At 35.3% G+C, this 22126-nt stretch overlaps 1 protein-coding gene and 1 pseudogene across 1 annotated transcript in view; both read right to left on the bottom strand.

Annotated features, from left to right (window-relative positions):
- Positions 1-2514: 2514 nt before the first annotated feature.
- On the bottom strand, positions 2515-3167 carry LOC128237833 (uncharacterized; annotated as a pseudogene).
- A 6915-nt stretch (positions 3168-10082) lies between these two features.
- The window catches only part of LOC128237510 (snake venom 5'-nucleotidase-like), a 66909-nt gene continuing 54865 nt past the window's right edge, over positions 10083-22126 (bottom strand). Inside the window, exons 7-10 of the mRNA XM_052953094.1 lie at positions 12021-12143; positions 11383-11538; positions 10468-10671; positions 10083-10353 (exon numbers count right to left, since the gene is read on the bottom strand). Of these exons, the coding sequence (XP_052809054.1) occupies positions 10151-10353; positions 10468-10671; positions 11383-11538; positions 12021-12143 (686 nt within the window). The 3' untranslated portion in view covers positions 10083-10150. The remainder of the gene's footprint in view (positions 10354-10467; positions 10672-11382; positions 11539-12020; positions 12144-22126) is intronic.

Genomic DNA, 22126 nt, shown 5'->3' with positions numbered 1-22126 from the left:
GTCTTCCATCGACCGTGTCTTTTAAGGCACCGGTCTGAAACTCCGTCAGCATTTGCTGCTACAATAGCTCCACTGCCTCTTAAAGAATGAGTCCCCAAGTTTAATGTTGGAGCGACTAATTGTAACTTTGAAACTATGCATTCTCTAGCGCGGGTATAATTAATATTTTTGTTCTTTTTTAACAGAAAACATTTTTTTGCCTGATCTGCATGCTGGCCTGAATAAAAACATATCTGAACCGACTACTAACCCGGCGCATTTCATGAAACGCTCCAACATAAAAACTGGACAAGCCGATGTCGAACCCTTTGCAATTAAAACCTCTTTTCCCCCACGACAAATGTCTGTTTTGCTCTTCTTTATGCTAATAACTAATTGTTTACTTTCAAATTTAACGTCATTTCAAGTCAGTGCACTAAGCTCATCTAAAACGTAAAAATCCAGCGTTAGAGAGGAGAAACATTGTGGGATCCCTCGGAACTGTCACATCCGTTAATTCAATAAACATGTCACAAAGCTTTATCATATGCTCAGAATTTACAACGTCTTTTTTCTTAATGGGTTTTGAATTTAAACGCACATTCAAGAATTGAGTTTACTACATTATTCTCAGTTGGATCTGTAAAATCATTACAGAGTGGTACCACTTGATGGCATAAAACACTACCGAAATTACACTGGCAGATTTGTTATTGTCTATCAATGATGATAGTTACATTGCAATATGAATGGAATGCTCTGGAATCCTTTCTCTATAAAAAAAAAGTCTAGAAATCCCTTTACTTGGTGGTGATATTTCAAAACGGTGTTATTCACCCTAGCAGCTAAAAGGTGGCTTGCCATTCTGTCGACCACATGTTCAGAATTGTCAACTGAATCGCGCCGGCTTCCTCAGACTTTTGTTTTAGCGTTTGTCTCAAGCCAATACATGCAATACGTATATATCATGATACAACATGTACGTGTTCCGTATTCGCGTATGATTTTGAAACGCGTACGTCAGTCTGTACCTGTAAAACCATAACTAAGAGGTTTCTTCTAAACGTCATGCATATCACAATTTAACGCCAATAATCTAAAACTCAAGGGATCGTGCATAAATATCCCGTCGTTCCCTTTTCCCTGTCAGACTGTGCCTGTAAGGGGAAATTCATAAACATCTTTTACAAAACTTCTAAAACCATGTTTCCCAATAGTGAGTAACGGCCAAAATGGAGCCGATATCCACTTAGGAACAACCATTGTTCCTTTGCATTTTTCAGCAACCATCTTGTTCAAACCTTTAACGATACGATTCAGCGGTGGAACAATGCAATTCATCTCTCCTACCCAGCTTTGCGTGAAGCCATATGGCTTCCTTACCTGGTACCCATCACCTTGAATTGAAACGATCACATTTATTGTTATAATGTGACGCAAATCTATCAACTGTTAATGGTCCCCATTTTGTGTCTAAAATTTTAAAATTATTATCACTTATTGACCAATCATCTGAATCTAAGCATCTGCTTAAATGATCTGCTTCTGTGTTATCCTTCCTCGGAACCCATTCAACAAACACAATGATGTGGTTAACATCGCATATACGATGAATATCAAGACATATTTCGTGTAAATCGTCTTTATTGCTTCCTGAAATCAGAATGTTCTTTACATTTTTGTTATATGTGTAAACCAGAACATTCTTACCCACAAAATTGTGCAGATTACTAAGCATGATTCGGCGTACAGCTTCCAATTCCCGCCAGGTAGAACGTTTTACATTCTCTGCATCAGACCAAGTCCCGTGAACTTTTGAATTTTCTTCTACATCAGGAACTTTAACGTGTGTATTCATTTTCGATAAATCTAAAAATTTAGACTCACAATCGGGAGACTCGAATCCGGGAACATTTCTTTGAGACGTAAACCGAATCTCGCTAACATAGCGAACATACTCACTTCAGGGAGCATATCTCTGAGACTCGACCGGTCTCGCACTATCTGAGCGCACCTGCCAACTTCCGGGAGCATATCTCTGAGACTCAACCGGTCTAGCGCTATCTGAGCGCACCTGCCCACATCCGGGAGTATATCTCTGAGACTCAACCGGTCTCGCGCTTTCTGAGCGCACCTGCCCTCTTCCGGGGGCTATGTTCGAATAAGCAATTATTCTGAAAATGCCTCTTTTCTGAGAGCTAACCATCGCAAACGAAGTCTGTGCGTGAGCTGCAATCCGTTTCGTCATTTGATGACGTCACTTCCATATCAACTAGTAAACCTGAATTACAATTACCATCATGATGGAAATCTACACGTGATCCCTTACCAAAAACTACTTTACTTATCACGAATCCGCCGTAGCCCAAACTGCTTGCGTCTGACCAAAGACTAAACTCAGTGGTTTTGCGGGCACTCAATTTTCCAATGGACAGACTTCCCACACATGTAACACAATCCGGGGCGCTGCTTGCTCGGCTGTGCGATGTGCAACGCCTGTTGTAATCCCGGATGCTGTTCCGGTCGGCGATACGGTCAGTTCTTGTCCGACTTGGCCTTCCTACTGGCTGGAGCTTCGGCCTGGTATATGCGCTTCTCGGCCACACTGTCGTCTAAAATGGGATTGGCCTCGTACTCCGAAACAACACGCCAACCCAACTCGGACGTGTCTAGCAAAAGCACCAGTTTCTGGCGGTGTTTCAGCAATTCAGTAGCTAGAAAAACACAACATAACTGGCGTTATAATGCGCTTTATATGCAGTACTTATTATTTATACATGTGTATATTGACTAATATACGCACTGCTTCCCACATCTAATAAATGACCATGAATGTGGTCACCATTATCTGTGTTATGTACACAAACAAATTATAATAGAAAAAGAAAATTATCGATGTTATGTTTACCTTGAACAATAGCCTCGTTATCAGCGGTTAAATTTTGTGCCTGGACGTGCGACCCTGCAGTTTCAATTTTCCCTAATACCCTTGAATTAATATTGTACTGTTTCTCGTTACTTTTTCTTTTAAATTTAGGAAAGTCAAGTTAAGACGAGGGTTTATCACTTATCTTAAAAATCATCCCCCCGATGCTTCCGAGTAACTCTTGGTTGTTCGTCTTCATCACTTCCATGATTTTTTGTTCAATCCTTTTGTCCATAACATCTGACATTTTGGCCGTCGCCATGTTTCAAGCAAAATAAATGTTGACCGTTTAGATCGCTGTCGAGCGTAGAACTAATCGCCACGAACATTATCCCAATAGCCATTGGTCACCTGACTTCTACACCCGATTAAACCGCGCACTAATATTTGCGCGCCAAAATGTTAAGACAAAAGTTCTGCGCTATACTACTTAACGCACAGAACTTGTAATCATTCGCAGACGCAAACGTGCATACGATGAAGCAAAAGTAACAAACACCCGAACTGACTGGAACTCATACGACATCTTAGAAACCAATCATTACAGACAATTCGAGCAGCACGTTCAAAACACACAGAAAAGCTTGCAAATAAACTCACTTATCCACAATTAACATAACTCAAGATGATGTCCAAACAGTTTTTAAGTCATTAGCTACAGGCTAAGCGACAGGACCTGACAAGGTAAATAAGTAGGACTCTGAAGGAAATCTCAACTGAAATAGTGGTCCACTTTCAAACTTGTTTAATTATTCACTCTCTACATGTCAAATTCCGACACAATGGAAATATATATGCAAAAAGCTACAGAAACATGCTCAGTAGCAAAAAGTTTAAACATAAACCCGGTTTAGTGGCAATGGGCAAACGCCAAAGACATAGAAGACAAATTCACAAATAACGTGTGCTAACGTCTGTGCAATCTTTAAAAAGAACAATCCGCATGAGGTTAGTAATTATCGTCCAATAACATTGCTCTCCGCTATCATAAGTCCCTTGAAAAGATCATTCAAAAATACTTGTTCAACTTTCTTATTTCTACAAACGGGATAACCTCTCTCCAATCCGGTTTTGTACGATTCCACAGTCAATCAGCTGTCTTTTCTCTATCATACACTCTGTCAAGCTCTCGACAAAGGAAAATAGGTTAGAGTAATATTTTGTGAAATTTCAAAGGCTTTTGACAGAGTATGGCACAATGGGCTTTGACATTAACCTGAATCAAAGGGCACTTCTGGTTCCCTACTTCGTTGGTTTTCAACTTACTAATATGATCGCTACCAACGAGTTGCAGGTGTTCCATAAGGATCCATCCTCGGGCCAATGCTATTTATTGTTTTTATTAACGACATTGTTAAACAGGTTCAGTCAGCAATATGTCTCTTCGTGGACGATACAAGTTTATATGTCATTGTCGACGATCCTGTCACCACCTCGCCATCTCTTAATACGGACATTCACAAAATATCCGAAAGAGCAGAAAAATGGTTAGTTTTTTTCAATCCACAGAAAAACAGAGTCACTTATTATGTCACGAAAACAAAACAAACCAATTCGTCCTCCAGTTTTCATGGATAACACATAAATACAAGATGTTACCTCACACTAACATCTTGGTCTCACTTTTTCAATCGACGGCACCTGGACGAAAATATTCGTATTATAACAAAAAAGATATGGAAAAGAGTTCATGCCTTAAGATCACTGAAGTTTACCAAAACAGATGTTCCGTCATTTTATTGCAAAGGCACTCGCAAGGACACAATAATTCACGCATTAGGAATCACTGTAGCAACCTTCGAGAGCATTTGTTTTCAAATGTTTTTTTGTTCCAGATCCAATGTGTCAATGTGGCCAAATCGAATCAACAGAACATGATTTCTTTCATTGTCAACTCTACCACCAGCAGAGACAAATCCTTTCCAAAGTTTCCAACCCACTGAACATACCACTATCCAGACTCTTCTATTTGAAAACTCTCGATTAAAAGAAAATTCAAATAGAACCATATTCAAACATATCCATAAATTTATCTCCGGCACGAAAATATTTTCTTAGATACAAAAGGCCTTCTCGGGATTTCCCTTGAATTCGGACATGACAAATCTAAACTCTAACTTGATTCTTTCTTTCTCTTCTTCCAATCCACTTATCTAATTCGTTTCTAATACCTCCGTGCTAATTCAAAAAAAGAAAGAATGTTACTGAAAATATCTTTTCCCTGCCTCAGATGTTTGCTTTCATTAGTACATCAAACATTTTTCTTGTTACAACAGACACAACTATTACAACCCTTGAACTACATTGCCATATATTTTATTTTGATAAAATGTTGTTTACACTTTTGCATTTAAAAAAATGACAAATAAGGAGAGATGTACAACTATTAGCTATCAGCTATCTCCTCAATCCTTAGTTATAATGTATGTAATGTATGTATTTGCTAAATGTACTTATATATAATAAATATTGTTTAAACCAAGTTAATCAAAAATCACTGTTTTATCGTGTTAAATGATTTTCTTTCGTTTCAACACGGAAACGGAATCTAGTCATTGTGGTCAGCGGATTCTACTGTTATTGACACATTTGAAATTACTGCGCTTCATGACGTCAGAAAACAACGTCGCATGCGCTTTTTGGTGAAATGTACATAAGGGCGTTTTATATGTCATTGTTACAATTATGAATTGTATTCAATGATACTAAATATATCTAAAATAGATTATTTCGCACTTATGCAGAATTATATTTTTAACTAGTTTTATAAGGGGAATTAAAAATGGCCGATTTCGCTTTAGTTTTTGTTTGTTTGTTATACTTTAAACATTTCTGTTCTGTACCATGGATAAAGTTTTTGCCTTTAAAGCGAATGCATTTTAGATACGAGTCCGTTCTACGTCTGATCTTAACCTGCGACTAATAAAATGAAAACAGGTGTTTATAAAAAAAATGACGCGTATACTTAACACCTTTTTCTTAAGGATACTCTCATTTCAGACTTTGCAAAGATGTTCTCGTGAAATGTGAATAAAATACGTGTTCCAATGTCGACACGTCATGAAAATATCCAGTATTGAAATTTTTAAAAAATGTTTTCGGCGAAACGTGTTAGTAATGCGACTTAAAATTGAACAGTTAAGGACTTAGCACGTCTTTCGACTTTTTGAATGTTCAATGTCCAATGTCGTGCCAGCACGACCTTCGTTTTTGAATATCCAATTCGTTTTTGAATGTCCAATGTCGTGCAACACGACTTCCGATTTTGAATGTCCAATGTCGTGCCAGCACGACTTTCGATTTGAATGTCCAATGTCAACTGTTGTGCCAAAACGTCTTTCATTTTTGAATGTCCAATTCGTTTTTGAATGTCCAATGTCGTGCCAGCACATCATTCGTATTTGAATGTCCAATGTCTAATGGCGTATGTTTAGCTTACTTCACACAGCTGAGTGAAAATTAAATAATGCGAGATAAGTTCTGGTTTTACCATATTTAAGGAGTGAAAATTCTTTTTGTCGTAAACACACATACAATGATGAAATTTACACAAGCGTGTTACTCATAGCGCACATAGTAGACGGGTGTTTCGTGTTCAAATTTTAGGCGGCAGTATTTGGCTAAAATCGTATCAATTTTGAGGCACAGTCCATCATCACGGAAAGCAAAAAATGTTTGTTTATGTATGAATACTTAAAATCGACGACGGCTGATTATAATGATCAAACTTATCCGACTTAGAAGCCAAAATTTAATGTCCCGTCCTTTTAAACTAACTAAATGGGAAAAGAAACTCAACATAAAATTAAACTTCAATACAGATGGCGATTGGAACGTCTGCAAGATAGTTTGTGCAGACTGCGTATCAGACTTCCTCAAAACGTTTTCTATGTTTTAAATGGCACATTTAAGGTAAATAAGGTTTCCACGTGGATCATTTTGTACTGAATTGGCCATTTGACACTCAGACGGGATAAATTAAACATAGTATTGTCAAATTTTATATGACTTATATGTTCATACATGAAATTTGTGGTGCATACATCATGTTTGAATCCTGTCTCATGCATATTTATTTTTTCAGCTTGGCATTAGCTATATAACATTAATTATACATTAATAAAATGAAACCTCGAGTGGCAAACAACCCCCTATTATATTCTTATATACCACAGCCCGAAAACCTCGTGCATTCCTACCAAAATCCTTCCGCAAACCGTCTCTTCACTAAAAAGGATGACAAATGGTCATTGTTTGAAACGATAATAACTTTATTTACTCGCCAAGGTCGAGAGTAAAACAATAAAAATAAACTAGCAGGTAAAAAACGTCAATAAAACTATACATAAATGGTTTCTTCAATGAGTATGCATTTATTTATGTTTATCAACATTATAATCTACATGCGGTTTATTATACTAACGAGCCATTCACGAGCTTCATCCCATACAAAATGACTTTTCGAAAATTATACGTTCTGTTGCTGACTCTTTGTTTCATATAAACTATGCCTGGGGGTTAAGTGTGAATACATCAAAGACAATAATAAAGCGTATTCGTAAAGGGGTAGAATACATCAAGATGAGCATTGGCCTCACATCGATGTTGTTGAAAATCTTAACTGTTATTGTTTAAGGATTAAAATTCGACCTTTTGCATTTTATTGGGGTATGGTATGCAATGGGGCTGTTCAAAATGGGTGGAGACCGAAGGACTCCACCAGCATTTCGAACTGCGCCATTGCATACCATAACCCAGTGAAATGCAAAAGGTAGAATTTTAATACTTATATTTACATTTATTTAAATGAACATTTCTGCTAAAATAAATAGATTATTTAAGAGCTTATTCTCTTTTTTCTTTCTCTCGCTGTTCTCAACGGTGGGTAAATTCGAACAGCTACAGCAACCTAAATCTATGAAACAATAAATGCGCAGAAAAAATAGTTCCTTATTCACATGATTAATCTCTATATTTTCAAGGAAAAGTATATTTTAACAACATATTATAACTGTATTACAGCTAGAAAAATACAACTGGAGTTAGGAAAAATTAACAATAACAAGAAAGCAACAAAAATATCGCCACCTACAAAGTTCTCATTATATCTCGCGATAATACGCGATACTATAGCGTTTGTTAGTTACGAGTTTTCAAATTGGAGAGAAATTCCAGTCAATTTACTTGTTGAGCGTTATGTTTAAGGATCAGTTGGTGTATGAACCATGTTGGAATACGGTGTTGGACAAATCAGGAATTGCATTGTCATTTCTTTGGACGTAAACATCGGATGAAACGACAGTTATGCAGGTTGCCAATAATTTTACTACGATTTCATTGAAAAAAAAATAGTAGCGTAGTAAATATGCCCCGCTTATTATTATTATCGCGCCCAATGACAGGACAGACGTATCGAACAAATGCACGCGATTTCGATGGGAAATGCCATCGCACTTTATAAAGAAATAATGTGAAATTGATAAACAACAACCATCGTTAAGGAATGAAGTGTTAATGTAAATATATTGTGATAAATTACACTGGAAGCTTAACATGGAATAAAGTGCATTCGGTGGGCAATGTCATTAAGGCTATGAATACTTTATCATAAGAATGCCCTAAACCTAAAATACTTTGTCAATTATTTGATGCTTTTGTTGGCTCAACATTGAATTATCCCAGTGAAGTATGGAGGTTTAGTGCGTCAACAAGTACGTATAGTTTTAAATGTTGTAAACGATTGCTACTTGTTAAAATAAATACATGTAATGCTACAGTATATGGAGAACTAGGTTGATGTCATGTGAATAAATCTAGATATGTAGGATTAATTAAATACTGGTTTAAAATTTACAAAGTCCGTGTAACCATGGTTATAGCAACACACCATATGTTCCTCCGAAACCTGTATTAAACAGAATTGTTGGTATGCCGCTGATTGTATTGGTTGCGCTTATGGCGCAATGGTTTCCGAGCGTGATTGTGAATTCAGCCAAAGAATGGATGAGACAATAGACTCATGCAGTGTGTGTATACCACGTGATAAATTGCGTCAAAAATGCTACGTCGGAAGGCAATATTTTGCTACGAATAAAGACTTTAAACAAAGATAACGTCACTATTTCTTCGCCATTTTAAATGAAACATAGCGCAGTCTACGCCGCTTACGGAGTCCCGCCTTCGGTCCTTTACGAGAGCTTTATTTAGAGTTTAGTTTCTTTAAACACTTCTTGTCGCGTAATACTACAAACCTTTTCACAAAACGGCCGTGTGACGGAGCATTGTCAAAACATTATTTCGAATCAGGTCTGTCGAAGTTTTTTGACGAAACTAATCATCTTAACAAACTCCGGTAATAAAACGAAGGCGGGGCTCTTTAAGCGGCATAGACTGCCCTTTGTTTGATTTAAATTGGTGTTGTAAAACAAAAGTTCTCTTTGTTTTAAGTGTTCATTTTAAGCAAAATGTTGCCTTCCGACGTAGCATTTATGACGTAATTTATCACGTGGTATACACACACTGTCATGGGCGACTTGGAATCATCGGAAATCCTCGTCAGAGTTGGTTCTTCTACGCTGTTTTGTGATACAATGATAATGTTTGATTTACTATTAGTTTCCATTTACTTTTACTTGGGAATATGAATGTTTATGGTACACATTCAAGGAACCAAATATTTCATATTTAAACAAATACAAATATTTAAGACAATCAGAGTTTTGATGATAAAGTGTATTGATATTTGTTCAATTCAATGATTTTCACTTTGATTGTATGGTAATAAATTTATTAAATTCGTGACACCAACTTTTAACGTTAAACATGCTAAATAAGATGTTTTTGTCTATAAATGTATTGTTTCCAAACAAGTATTGCTCCTTCTCGTAAATATAGGAATATCTTTTGATGTGACATTAATTTGACCCTGAGGTCGCTTGTTTCGAGCCAACAGAATAGGACAATTGCTGTGCTTAGCACGCGTGCTATGACATAAGCATTTCCCTAATTCACGCGGTATGTCTTTACGCACGCGTGGTAATCCCTTTCGTGTGAATGGGTATTATATGTTTAACACTTTATTGGCCATAGTTAGGCCTATTGTCAAAATTGGGTTGGTTTGGGATGTGTTCGGCAAAAAGTAACTTATATTTCTTTTGCAAAATTTCTTCCACACAGATGAGGAAAACAATTTTATTATTTAATCGATAACACGGCATACACTTGTCAACGTATTAACATGAATATTCATAGTTGGTGGCTATTAAAATGAATAACAATAAGTGAAACCATTGAAGCCACGAGAACAGAAAGTCTACACAGATTGGAATCCATCATAGATGAGGCTCCGACTAAAGAGTGGTCGGCAAATTGTATACGACCCTCCGTGTCAGGAAACACAGGGTTGTGCCGTGACAGATAGGTTGTCATTACGTCGATGTCAAGCGAGTCTGAAATTTGTGGTACTCCAATTAATTTCATTGTTAATTATCTATATTTTTAAATCCTAAGTCATTCTATCGGATTTGAATAAGTATTAACTGGTACCAAAAACATTAACTTACTTATTTGGATGTGTTCAATGAGATTATCACTGATCATTGAGTAGCCATCTCCCCCATTGATGGTAAAGTCTACCATGAGCACGTTGTAAATGAGATCATTATCCAGCGCAGAGTACTCAGGAATAGTGCAGTTGAGACACAGGACGTCAAGAGTGACAACTCTCTGTCCCGGATCTTTGCTCAGATCGTACACTACATGGGCACCTAAATATAGAAACTTCTAAAAAAAGTTGGCAAATTAATGTATAGCTCTTTTAAGAGTATAGGTTCAATTTCGATTTTGCCAAGTATTTTTATTGAGATACAATATATAGTTTGATATATGTCAACGTGTATGCACATAGTAATACACAAATACATACATAGAACAGGGGGTCCAACGTGTTTTGTGTTTGCCGAATTTTAAGTGAGGGAATTGTGTGATGCGGAATAAAATAGCGTTGTTCGAATCGATATTTTAGTGTTTTGGGAGGTTATTTTCACCTGGTAAGTAAGTTTTATCACGTTTCACGCAATATAAATACGCTTACCCGGAGGCCACACGTGTAAGCTTCTCTCAGTTTTTTATCCTATGTTTCTAGAGGCATCAACAAAACAGTTATTGAATGTATAAGCTGAGCGATTAGTTGTTTACAAAGTGAAAATAGAAAATTGCGTAAATTGAAACTGCGTTTTTAGTCAAAGTGTACCTTTCTTGTACTTATTTTAGCTATTTATCGTTGAATATTTGCATTTTTTTTTGTTGTTTTCGACGGTAAGTGCACTTACATGGGCACTATACGGCCGATTTTTCTATGTTTAAACACCTTTTATGTTGGGCGAGGAAAAAATATGCAGTTTTTGTGTGATGCAGAATTAGAAACTTGCGTACACAAATGTCATATTCAACATCAACTAAACATTGCCTATACACACCTGACATTTGGAAGAATGCCCCTGGTCTGTCTTGCGGGTCGTACTTTGCCACGGAGTGTTCAAACGCCTGTCTGAGGTGAAGACCGCGCAGTCTGATGAGGTCCACCTGATTCCCAAACGGAAGTATCGTCAACACCTGACCCATCGAGATGTTCCCTATATTTTAATAATATTAAAAAGGCAGCATTGAAAGTTTTTGATAGTGAATGTCGCCTTGCTAAACATTAAACGTACGTATTGGAATACCATATCATATGTGTCTACAAACAGCGTCTTACTTAGCCATACATAATATACATAATTATCATACGTATGTATGTTTACAGACACATATTTATATATCTTGTTTTAAAACACATTCTGAAATCCTCATGCGCTTCGTATATAAGACACTGTAATTGACAAAGCAGTTACACATGATCTTTGAGCCATATTTGAATACCGACGTGCATACCAAACAACCATTCCACTAAAATAAATGAATTATTTTTATCACAGTGAAAGAGGTGTGTCATTACGGTACCTTGCTCGGTCGACGTCCTGCCACCACCGCCTGTAAATGGTTTGTGTCTCGTATTTCCACGTAATACTTCTCTAGTGTTTTCAAGTTTAATGCATATTATGTGTAAAAATCTCACCTTGCTCTGTCGATGCCCGGACGCCGCCCCCAGAAAAGAGTGCTATGGAGGCGAGTGCCCATGTCTCATTGTGTTCTCCTTTGTCAACGTGATATTCCACCATAGCGTCAGTGATCAGATTCCCTGTTCAAAACGTGTTTATTTCTGATATAGCAATGACGGTTGTAAAACGCAGCAAACCAATAATTGATCACAGTGATATTCAGTATCAGATTTCAGTAAAAAAAAAGCTTTAAATAATATGTATTCTCTGCTGGGAATGAAAATGAGATAAAACAACATCTACCATGTGCCCGATAGGACATAGATATATGTTTCCTAAGCCTCATTTCGGATATTTAATATTTTGCATTGGGTTGGGAAAACTGTTTAACCAATGGAGTGATTAACGAGTCATTTGGATATTAAAGACCAAACCACAAACTCTTCGAAAAGTTATTTTTACGTCTTTAAAAGTTTTCGTTTCATATGTTTGTGTTTTCATAGATGCAAAGGTGTTTTAAAGCCAAGCAAAGTTTACGAAATATATGTTATCACAAATTGTCTTAAAGATCATTTCGGTTTAAACGGAAAATGCTTACAAGAATAGGAAAAGTTTGAGGTTTGGGAAAATTTAGGACACTATCAAATCAACAATGTATCTTTTTTGTGGTGACTAACTTTATTTTAGGAAAATTGCTCGCATTTTAATCATCAGAAAGCGAATTAAGGTCACTGTTTTCACTATTTTATTGAATACCTATATATTTAATTCAAAAGATATGTTCAAGATACCACAATAAATTGATGATTGGATAATCTAGAATATTTTGACACATTCATAATGTCAATATCCTTTGCAGTAAAATTCAACAAATCTCTTTTAAATCATTGCAACTTGAAGTCAAATAAAACAACTTGAAACTGAAACGTTCTCATGTGTGGCCTTTCCCAACCACTTTGTATTGTGGAAGACGGACGTTTTGATATAGGCTTTTATACTTAAAACTTTTTTGAATAATTCAAAGCATTGGCTTAAATATCAGATGCCGATGATCGAGTTGATTTTCGGACTATCATCGTTAACACATTCACACACACACATTCACTTTTTAATTTGTCACGGTAACATATCGTTACAACAGACATGTAATAACATTATACAGGCAATTGGGTAAACAACATGACGGAAAAGAACAATTGAGGCAAATACAAATAATATGTACTTGTGTGGTAACATATTAACTAATAAATTTTATGACAATGTCTGTTATACTAGACTGTTACAAAATGTCTATTTAACATTATGTGTAAAGCTTTGTAAACAAACACACCCAAATTCTTCAATGTTCCTTCATTTTTAGTGTTAATAAACTCTATAAATTTGTGCATACTAAGATGTCATAAATAATAGGATGGCAATAAAGAGTTTCGAATATCATTATACAATGGACATTCAATAACAAAATGTTATTTGTCTTCTAAAATATAACATTCGATACGTTTTCTCTCATGTACGTGTATTGGTCTAGCCCACCTTCCAGTCTCTATACATAGTCTATTTGAGGAGACTCGTAATTTTGCTTAAGCTATTTTAAATTTACTTATATTTATTACATCTAAATATGGCTGAGGCTTAAAACAAGTTATATATCTATAAGAATTAGCCCTGGTAGAATCCTGTAATCTTCCATTCCAGCCCTGAATAAACTGGCCTTTAAAGCGTTGTCGGACATTTGCGAGAAAATGTTATCATTGCCAACATCTTGGAAAAGCCAAACTTCATAAAAACCAAGAGAACACAATAAATCCTTTAACAAAGAGCAGCAAGATTTACGATGTGGATAGGATTCCAAGTACCTTTTCAACAGGGTGTAAACGTGTGTCACATATTTATTTTCTTTGGATTTTTAATATTTAAAGATAACCTAACTATGTTATACTACTACCTTCTCACTTGAAAGTCAGTTCGCCCCAATTCACCATATATAAAATCATTTTGTGTATTTATTTTACCCCTAACATTCGTTTACAAAAATGAAGAAAACTCGTTCTAATGCATTTCCCTTTACGAACCCCCAGACCTTACTTCCATAGTTTAAAATTGGAGTAATAAGTTTATCAAAAAGCTTCATTCTTTGACTCACTGATAGATCTGTAAATTTATAAAAAAAAAAAATTATTCATTGCAAAAAATGCCTTTAAGTGCTTGGCCCGCTATACATTTTTGTGCTTCAAAAAATGACCCTGTAGAGGTAAAACAGTACCTAAATATGTAAACTTATTTACGATATCAACAGGGGGTCCAACGTGAAATGTGTTCGCCGAATTTTAAGTGAGGGAAATTGTGTGAAGCCGAATAAAATGGCGGCGTTGAAAGGAATTTCGGTGTTTCAAGGATGTATTTTCACCTGGTAAGCAAGTTATATCAACTTTCTCGCAATATAAATACGCCTACCCGGAGACCACACGTGTAAGCGTCTCTCGGTTTTTTAACCTATGTTTCTAGAGGCCTTTACAAATAGTTATTGAATGTATAAGCTGAACGATTGATTGTTTACAAAGTGAAAATAGAAATTTGCGCGACTTGAAACTGAGTTTTTGGCCCAAGTTTACCATTCTTGTACCTGTTTTAGCTATTTGTTATTTATTTATTGCAGATTTTGTGTGAAGCAGAATCAGAATAAGCGTTCTTTAAAGCTGCATTTACACAGATTAAACAGTTTGACAACTTTTTAATTTAAGTCCTGGAACGAGCCATTTTTGCGAAAATCCATGGAAACCCGCTATATAAGACTGCCGACAATTTTTTTTATTTTAATTCAAAAATTTATGTTTTATGCTTTTTTTTAAATCGTTAGTAACGGTTTAAGCTATAAAACATTATTATTTTAACGGAAATATGAAAATCTGCGATCTGATCTTTGATTAACAATCTTTTAATATCAGTTTACTATTACTTACGCAAATAATTGTTCTTACCAACACAAAAAAATAAAATAAGAGTTGTAAAAACGGAATATCTGAGTGCAACATTAATAGCGTTCTTAAGACACATTTTAATATTAATAATAAAAGAAAATGTGGTACCCGATAAGAACATACCACGTGTTTTTAATGCAAAATTACACACCTGATACACCTGTGTACTATTTTAGCAAGATTGTATACTCTAAAATTCACCATTTTACACTGACCGAAGATAAATTTATCGTATGGGAAGTCCCCACAGCCTCTTTTAATTCATAGACGATGTTGAGGGTATAAACACTTCGCTGCGGTCAAAAACTTAAGTTCACTGAAATACGTGTACCAATGTTAAGGTAGTCTTAAAGGGTCTAGAATAAATAGTTGAGTGGATTATACATTTGCGTGAAATTCCACTATCTATAATCCTGCATTGATAAAAATACCATATACTCTTAACAAATTATTTTAGACCAGGTAGACAACACAAATATCAGTACATTTCATTGAAAGTAAGTCATTGTGCTTTATTATTATATCATAACATTTATTTCATACATATATTTTGTTTTTTAGCGTTGTACCCAAAGATCCATTGCAAGACAACTGCCGGGGTTGGTGGGGTTGGGTATGGGTATGGGTAGACTTAAACTGCTTTAAAACGTATTGTCGTTGGTAAGATAAAATTAGACTGATGATATTGCATTCATTGTATTTGCCGTATTGCGGGACGTTCGTGTTACATCAAGAGTTCTTACATTTATTTACCGAGTAATAATTTGATTTCCGAGTTCATATAGATGAATTGCTGGAATACTATACAAGTAATTTTGCATAACAAATACACGGTACGTTCAAATTTCCTTTTGTTATAATTATTACATGTGTTACAGCTCATGTCTTAATTTAACTTTTATTAACGCATGTATATTCTGATTCTGCTACACACAAAAACTGCATAAAACTTCGTCGCCCAACAGGAAAGGTGTTTAAACATGAAAAATTCGGCCGTATAATACCCATGTAAGTGCAGTAGCGGTCAAAAAGATAAATAATGCAAATATTCAATAACAAATAGCTAAAACAGTACAAGAATGGTAAACTTGGGCCAAAAACACAGTTTCAGGTCACGCAATTTTCTATTTTCACTTTGTAAACAATCAAACGTTCAGCTTATACATTCAATAACTTTTTTGTAAAGGCCTCTAGAAACATAGGTTAAAAAACCGAGAGACACTTACACGTGTGGTCTCCGGGAAGGCGTATTTATATTGCGAGAAAGGTGATATAACTTACTTACCAGGTGAAAATACATCCTTGAAACACCGAAATTCCTTTCAACGCCGCCATTTTATTCGGCTTTACACAATTTCCCTCACTTAAAATTCGGCGAACACATTTCACGTTGGACCCCCTGATCAACAATTTCAGTTTTATAATAAAACACAGTATTTCTTGGTAAGCAATCTCCTTTTCTAAAAAACATTACTTTACTATTCCTGACATTAACAACAAGCTTCCAACGATAACTATAAGATTTAAGTGTATATAAACTTAAATTGCAATTCCTCAATACTTTTTGCAAAAATAACTATGTTGTCTGCGTATAACATAAGAAACATTTTAAAAACATTAAAGTTTTAAGTTTTATTTACAATATCGGAAACACAAGAGCCATTAATTTACTACCGTAACGGGTCAAAACTCATCTACGTCCCAGCATACTCTAGCGAATCTAACCCAATTGCGAAATGAATACGCCATAAGACGAGGACAATGAAAAGTCGCCGTCCAAAGACGGACAAATACACGGCCTGTAAACGCCAGCTCCATCACTTTACGGTGGTGCAAAGAAAAAGAGCTGTTGACACTTCCATGGTGGAGCTGTGCCCTATGTTTACATGAACAAACGTGAGTATGATTTATATTTTATTTGATAATTTCATTTAACGGACATATTTCGGAAATCGGAGAATGTGGTACCGTGTAAGAACACTTCTACTGTAGGCTAGTTACTATTTTGTTTCAATATTGTGCAAACTGTGGTGCCAGGAGCTTTTCTCCCGAATCAGACTTGTGCATATTTTGAGATCTGATTGCATAGCAAGTACATTTCGGTGCTTACACACACCGTAAGAAAATTCTCACGCATGCAAACATAATTGTTATGTATTGTACCTATGCCGGAACACAACAAAACTAATAAGCACTTCTTAAAAAGGAAAAAAATGCACATATTTATAAAAGTGGTGGCGCTGTTGCCCTAGTGGTGGCGCTGTCGAGTAGTGGTGGCGCTATCGAGTATGTTTTGCGTATGAACTAATTTAACAAGTTAACGCTTTTGGAATAAATACTTAGTTGCTATGTTTATCATTCATTGAACATTATGCTGGTTATGCATACTACTTGTGGAAACAAAACTCTTCGCGAATTATCTTAACCTTACTTAAAACTATTTCGAAAACAAACGGCTAGGTGCTGTTAATTTTACCATAGAACTATAAGTATCTACCATGTGTGTCCGGTACGGATGGAAAAATCCGACCCGAGTGCACGCTCGTAGGCCGGTAACGAGGCTTGCCGAGTTACAAGCAACGCAGCGTGACCGAAGGACGGGTTTTTCGGTCCGGACCGGAAAAACATGATTGATGTTTTTTCTTGCAATTCTAAAATTATCAGTTTGTGTAAGAATTGACGTAGAAAACGCACTTTTGTACATTTTACCAAGAAGCGCGTGATTATTCGTTATCTGTTTTAATTAATTGCATACTTATTTATTTGATTGCGCTTTATTGAAATGAAATAATGTACTTTTCATAAACCATACAATAAAAGAAATAAGAAAGTAGTATGCATAGCAGCATAATGTTCAATGAATGATAAACATAGCAACTTTTGTATTTATTCCAAAAGCGTTAACTTTTTATAATACTTCAAGAGCAAAACATACTCGATAGCGCCACCACTACTCGACAGCGCCACCACTAGGGCAACAGCGCCACCACTTTTATAAATATGTGCATTTTTCCTTTTTAAGAAGTGCTTATTAGTTTTGTTGTGTTCCGGCATAGGTACTATACATAACAGTTATGTTTTCATGCGTGAGAATATTCTAACGGGGTGTGTAAGCACCGAAATGTACTTGCTATGCAATCAGATCTCAAAATATGCACAAGTCTGATTCGGGAGAAAAGCTCCTGGCACCACAGTTTGCACAATATTGAAACGACGTAGTAACCAGCCTACAGTAGAAGTGTTCTTACACGGTACCACATTCTCCAATTTTCGAAATATGTCCGTTAAATAAAATTATCAAATAAAATATAAGTCATACTCACGTTTGTTCATGTAAACATAGGGCACAGCTCCACCACGGAAGTGTCGACAGCTCTTTTTCTTTGCAACACCGTAAAGTGGTGGAGCTGGCGTTTACAGGCCGTGAAATAACAATTTTAAAGTTAAAAATTATGGTGGCACACTTCTGCCACCAGATAACCATATAACTAACTAGTTAATTAAGAGGTTAACTAGTTGCGTAACTAGTTAACCACTTAACATTAAGCTGGTAAAATAATAATAGGATGGCAGTTGTAGGCACTAACATGCATTTATTTCCCGTTATGATCTTTTATTTATTGAAAAAAATAACTAGTTACGTGACTAGTTAACCACATAACTAACTAGTTAATTAAAAGGTTAACTAGTTACGTAACTAGTTAACCTCTTAATTACCTAGTTAGTTATATGGTTATCTGGTGGTAGAAGTATGCCACCATAAAAAATCATACCACTTGTCATAAAGTTTAATGGTCAATATGCCATATGTAACACAACGATAAAAAAAAAAAAAAAAAAAAAAAAACACCAAGCATTTGATCGAACGTTTTTTTTATTTATACAATTAAATCAATTTGATCTTTTCCGTTAATGAGGGATTACCATACTATTTATATCATTAGTGTACCTGATAGTATTGTTAAATTTCTCTAAAATCGCAAAGGTGCACAATTATCACCCATAGGAATACCTACTATTTGCCTATAAAACTTCAAGTACAAAAAAAGCACTTTATCAACATTTGAGCAGGTCCAGTAAATATATGTGTCCAAATTGAGCATTAGTGAACAAATGCTTTTTTATCATTTTTTCAATTAGTGGAGTTATTTCTTGGTAAGCAAATGTGGAGTCTCGAAACAAGAACTGCAACATTATATCAATCATATTGAGACGTTTTGTAACGATAGCGGTTAAGAAACTTAATATTGACAAATCTTAAATCATGGTTCAAAAATGGAGGACCACTAAGAGTTATAAACTATGACGATAAAAAAGGTATTGAAGTAGTAATTTATATCAAATATTAAGGAGCAAATTTAACACCAACCCTTGCATGGATTAAAACGCAAAAAAATCCTTTCACAGCAGGCAAGGAAAGCAATTTACAAGAATCTTTATGTTTCAAAATAAGTTTGCTACTTTTATCATGCCGATGCTTTCGAGTTAATTGATAATAATGTATTGCCAATATTATGTTACTCATCTGAAATTTGGAGACTCAAATAGTGTGAGCGTATTGGGAATACTCATATCTTCTTCTGCAAACGTATTGCATGCCTCAATAGAAATGTCGTAAACTGTTTTGCACTTAGTGAATGTGGCAGCCATCCTCCATGTATACATTATATGTCAAGATGCATACATTATTGGATTAAAATTAATATGAAAAATTGTTGTAGATACCCCAAAATGTGTAATAATACGCTTAACTATCTTGGTGAATCAGGAAGATTAACATGGGAAACACAGATCAAGCGCATGTTATATTAGCCTGGATTTGGCTATGTATGGTTGGCACAATTGCTTTGCAATTTAAGTGTTTGATTGCACCTTCATAATGCATATTACTGTCATCCGTACCTTTCCTTCATTATGTTTATAACTGTCATCTGCACCTTCATGATATATATTACTGTCATCTGCACATTTCCTTCATAATGTACATTGTATATTTCTGCCATCTGTAACTTTCCTTCATAATGTATGTTACCGTCATCTGCACCTTTTCTTCATAATGTATATTACTGTCATCTGCACTTTTCCTTCATTTTCCTTCATTATGTATATTACAGTCATCTGCAGCTTTCCTTCATTATGTATATTACTGTCATCTGCAGCTTTCCGTCATAATGTATATTACTGTCATCTGCACCTTCATAATGTATATTACTGCCATCTGCACCTTCATAATGTATATTGCTGTCATCTGCACCTTCATAATGTATATTACTGTCATCTGCACCTTCATAATGTATATTACTGTCATCTGCACCTTCATAATGTATATTACTGTCATCTGCACCTTCATAATGTATATTGCTGTCATCTGCACCTTCATAATGTATATTACTGTCATCTGCACCTTCATTATGTATATTACTGTCATCTGCACATATCCTTCATTATGTATATAACTGCCATCTGCAGACTGCACCTTCATAATGTATATAACTGTCATCTGCACCTTCATTATGGATATTACAGTCATCTGCACCTTCATAATGTATATTACTGTCATCATAAACTAATATAATATTGCAGCACGAGAACATAATGTACTCACTTTTTAACTGCTTTTGGTTCAGCTTGACTAGAACAAGAACAAGATTTCCATATATTTGTTTCTTTTCATTCGAACACATGTTTATAAAAATAAAAAGTTTAAAATTGTATTGGTCAATCGGCATCTAACCCTTGGCCATTTACAATTTGTTTAAACAGTTATATGGAAACAAAACTAAATAAGTGTATTTTTGCAAAATAACTAAATTTTGCAATGGCACTTGAATTTGACAGTAATCGTACCCGATTAATTCAGTAGGTTGGATGGTTGGGAACCCTTGTATAAAGTCTTAATGCAATACAACAATAACCTGCTGAGATAATGACTCATGCACACTTGCATGCAAAACCTTAACCAGAAAGTCGAATAATGAAAGGCAATAATTTGCATTATATGCAAAATAGAGTATTCTAACTTGGTTATTCAAGTATATTTTGTAGATTGGATGGTTGTGTATCATTGTATAAAGTCTCAATGCAATACACCAAGTAATAATAGTAATAGCTGATATATTAACTTATGTGTGCGTACATGCAAAACCTTATCCAGAATGTGTAAGTCAAATAATAAAAGGCAATAAGTTAAATTCGATGCAATGTAGTGTTATCCTACTTGATTTACATTTGAGCACATGTCGAAAGTTTCAATGCAATACATGATGTATTTTCAGAGATAATGTCTTAAAAAGTCGATTACATACAAAACCGTAACCAAAGTATGTCGCGGACGCAAGGGTGAGTGGGATAGCTCTTTGAGCTAGAAATCATTCCTGATCCTTGAAACAAGTAGACTGTACAAAAACTACAAATAATTATTTATGTTGGTAAATTAAAAAAACTTGGAAAATCAATGCAAATGAAACCTTCCAAGCTTTCTTGCAAACAGATTCAAAAGGTGGAAAGAAATCGTTATAAATGCACCAGTGACATTTGACCAGAACGTACTTGATTGCAATTTACATAAAATACAAAACTCACGTGTAAAAACTCAACCGTTTAACTTTATAAATATACTTTAAATACATCTATGAAACACAATAGCCAACCAGCACAAACAGTGTTCGTTCATTCTTCATCAAATTCTCCTCATCCAAGTAGTGCATTGCTATCTTGTTTTATTTTTTTGTAAATTGGTCTATGATTATATTTGTGATTTGTGTCTTTAGATCGACCTCATTATACTAGTTATTTAAACACTAATTTAAGCGTTGCATAAAGCGCACTCTTTTTATACTACATTTTATGTATGAAAATCTCGTTTGGATCACAAGAAGTAGTTTATTTACTTTAGGGCACAACTTCTTTAAGCATATACTTTGGTACCGCATATGAAGGTTAATGCAATTATATTGTCTTTAAATGTATTCGTAAGTAATTGTTTGCTAGTAGTCTTCCCTATCCAGAGAGGCGTAAAATAGGCCTGGCGGTCTTACAGAGTGAAGTTAGCGGCCTAACGGCCTGTCGGCCTAGCGTGAAGTTGGCGGCATAGCGGCCTAGAAGCCTTAACTATATTATGCCAATTTATAAAATTGAAAACAATT

This window comes from Mya arenaria, chromosome 6, assembly GCF_026914265.1.
Source record: "Mya arenaria isolate MELC-2E11 chromosome 6, ASM2691426v1".
Lineage (NCBI taxonomy): Eukaryota > Metazoa > Mollusca > Bivalvia > Myida > Myidae > Mya > Mya arenaria.
Note: the sequence above shows the minus strand (reverse complement) of the source record. Positions and strands in the feature narration are given on the sequence as shown.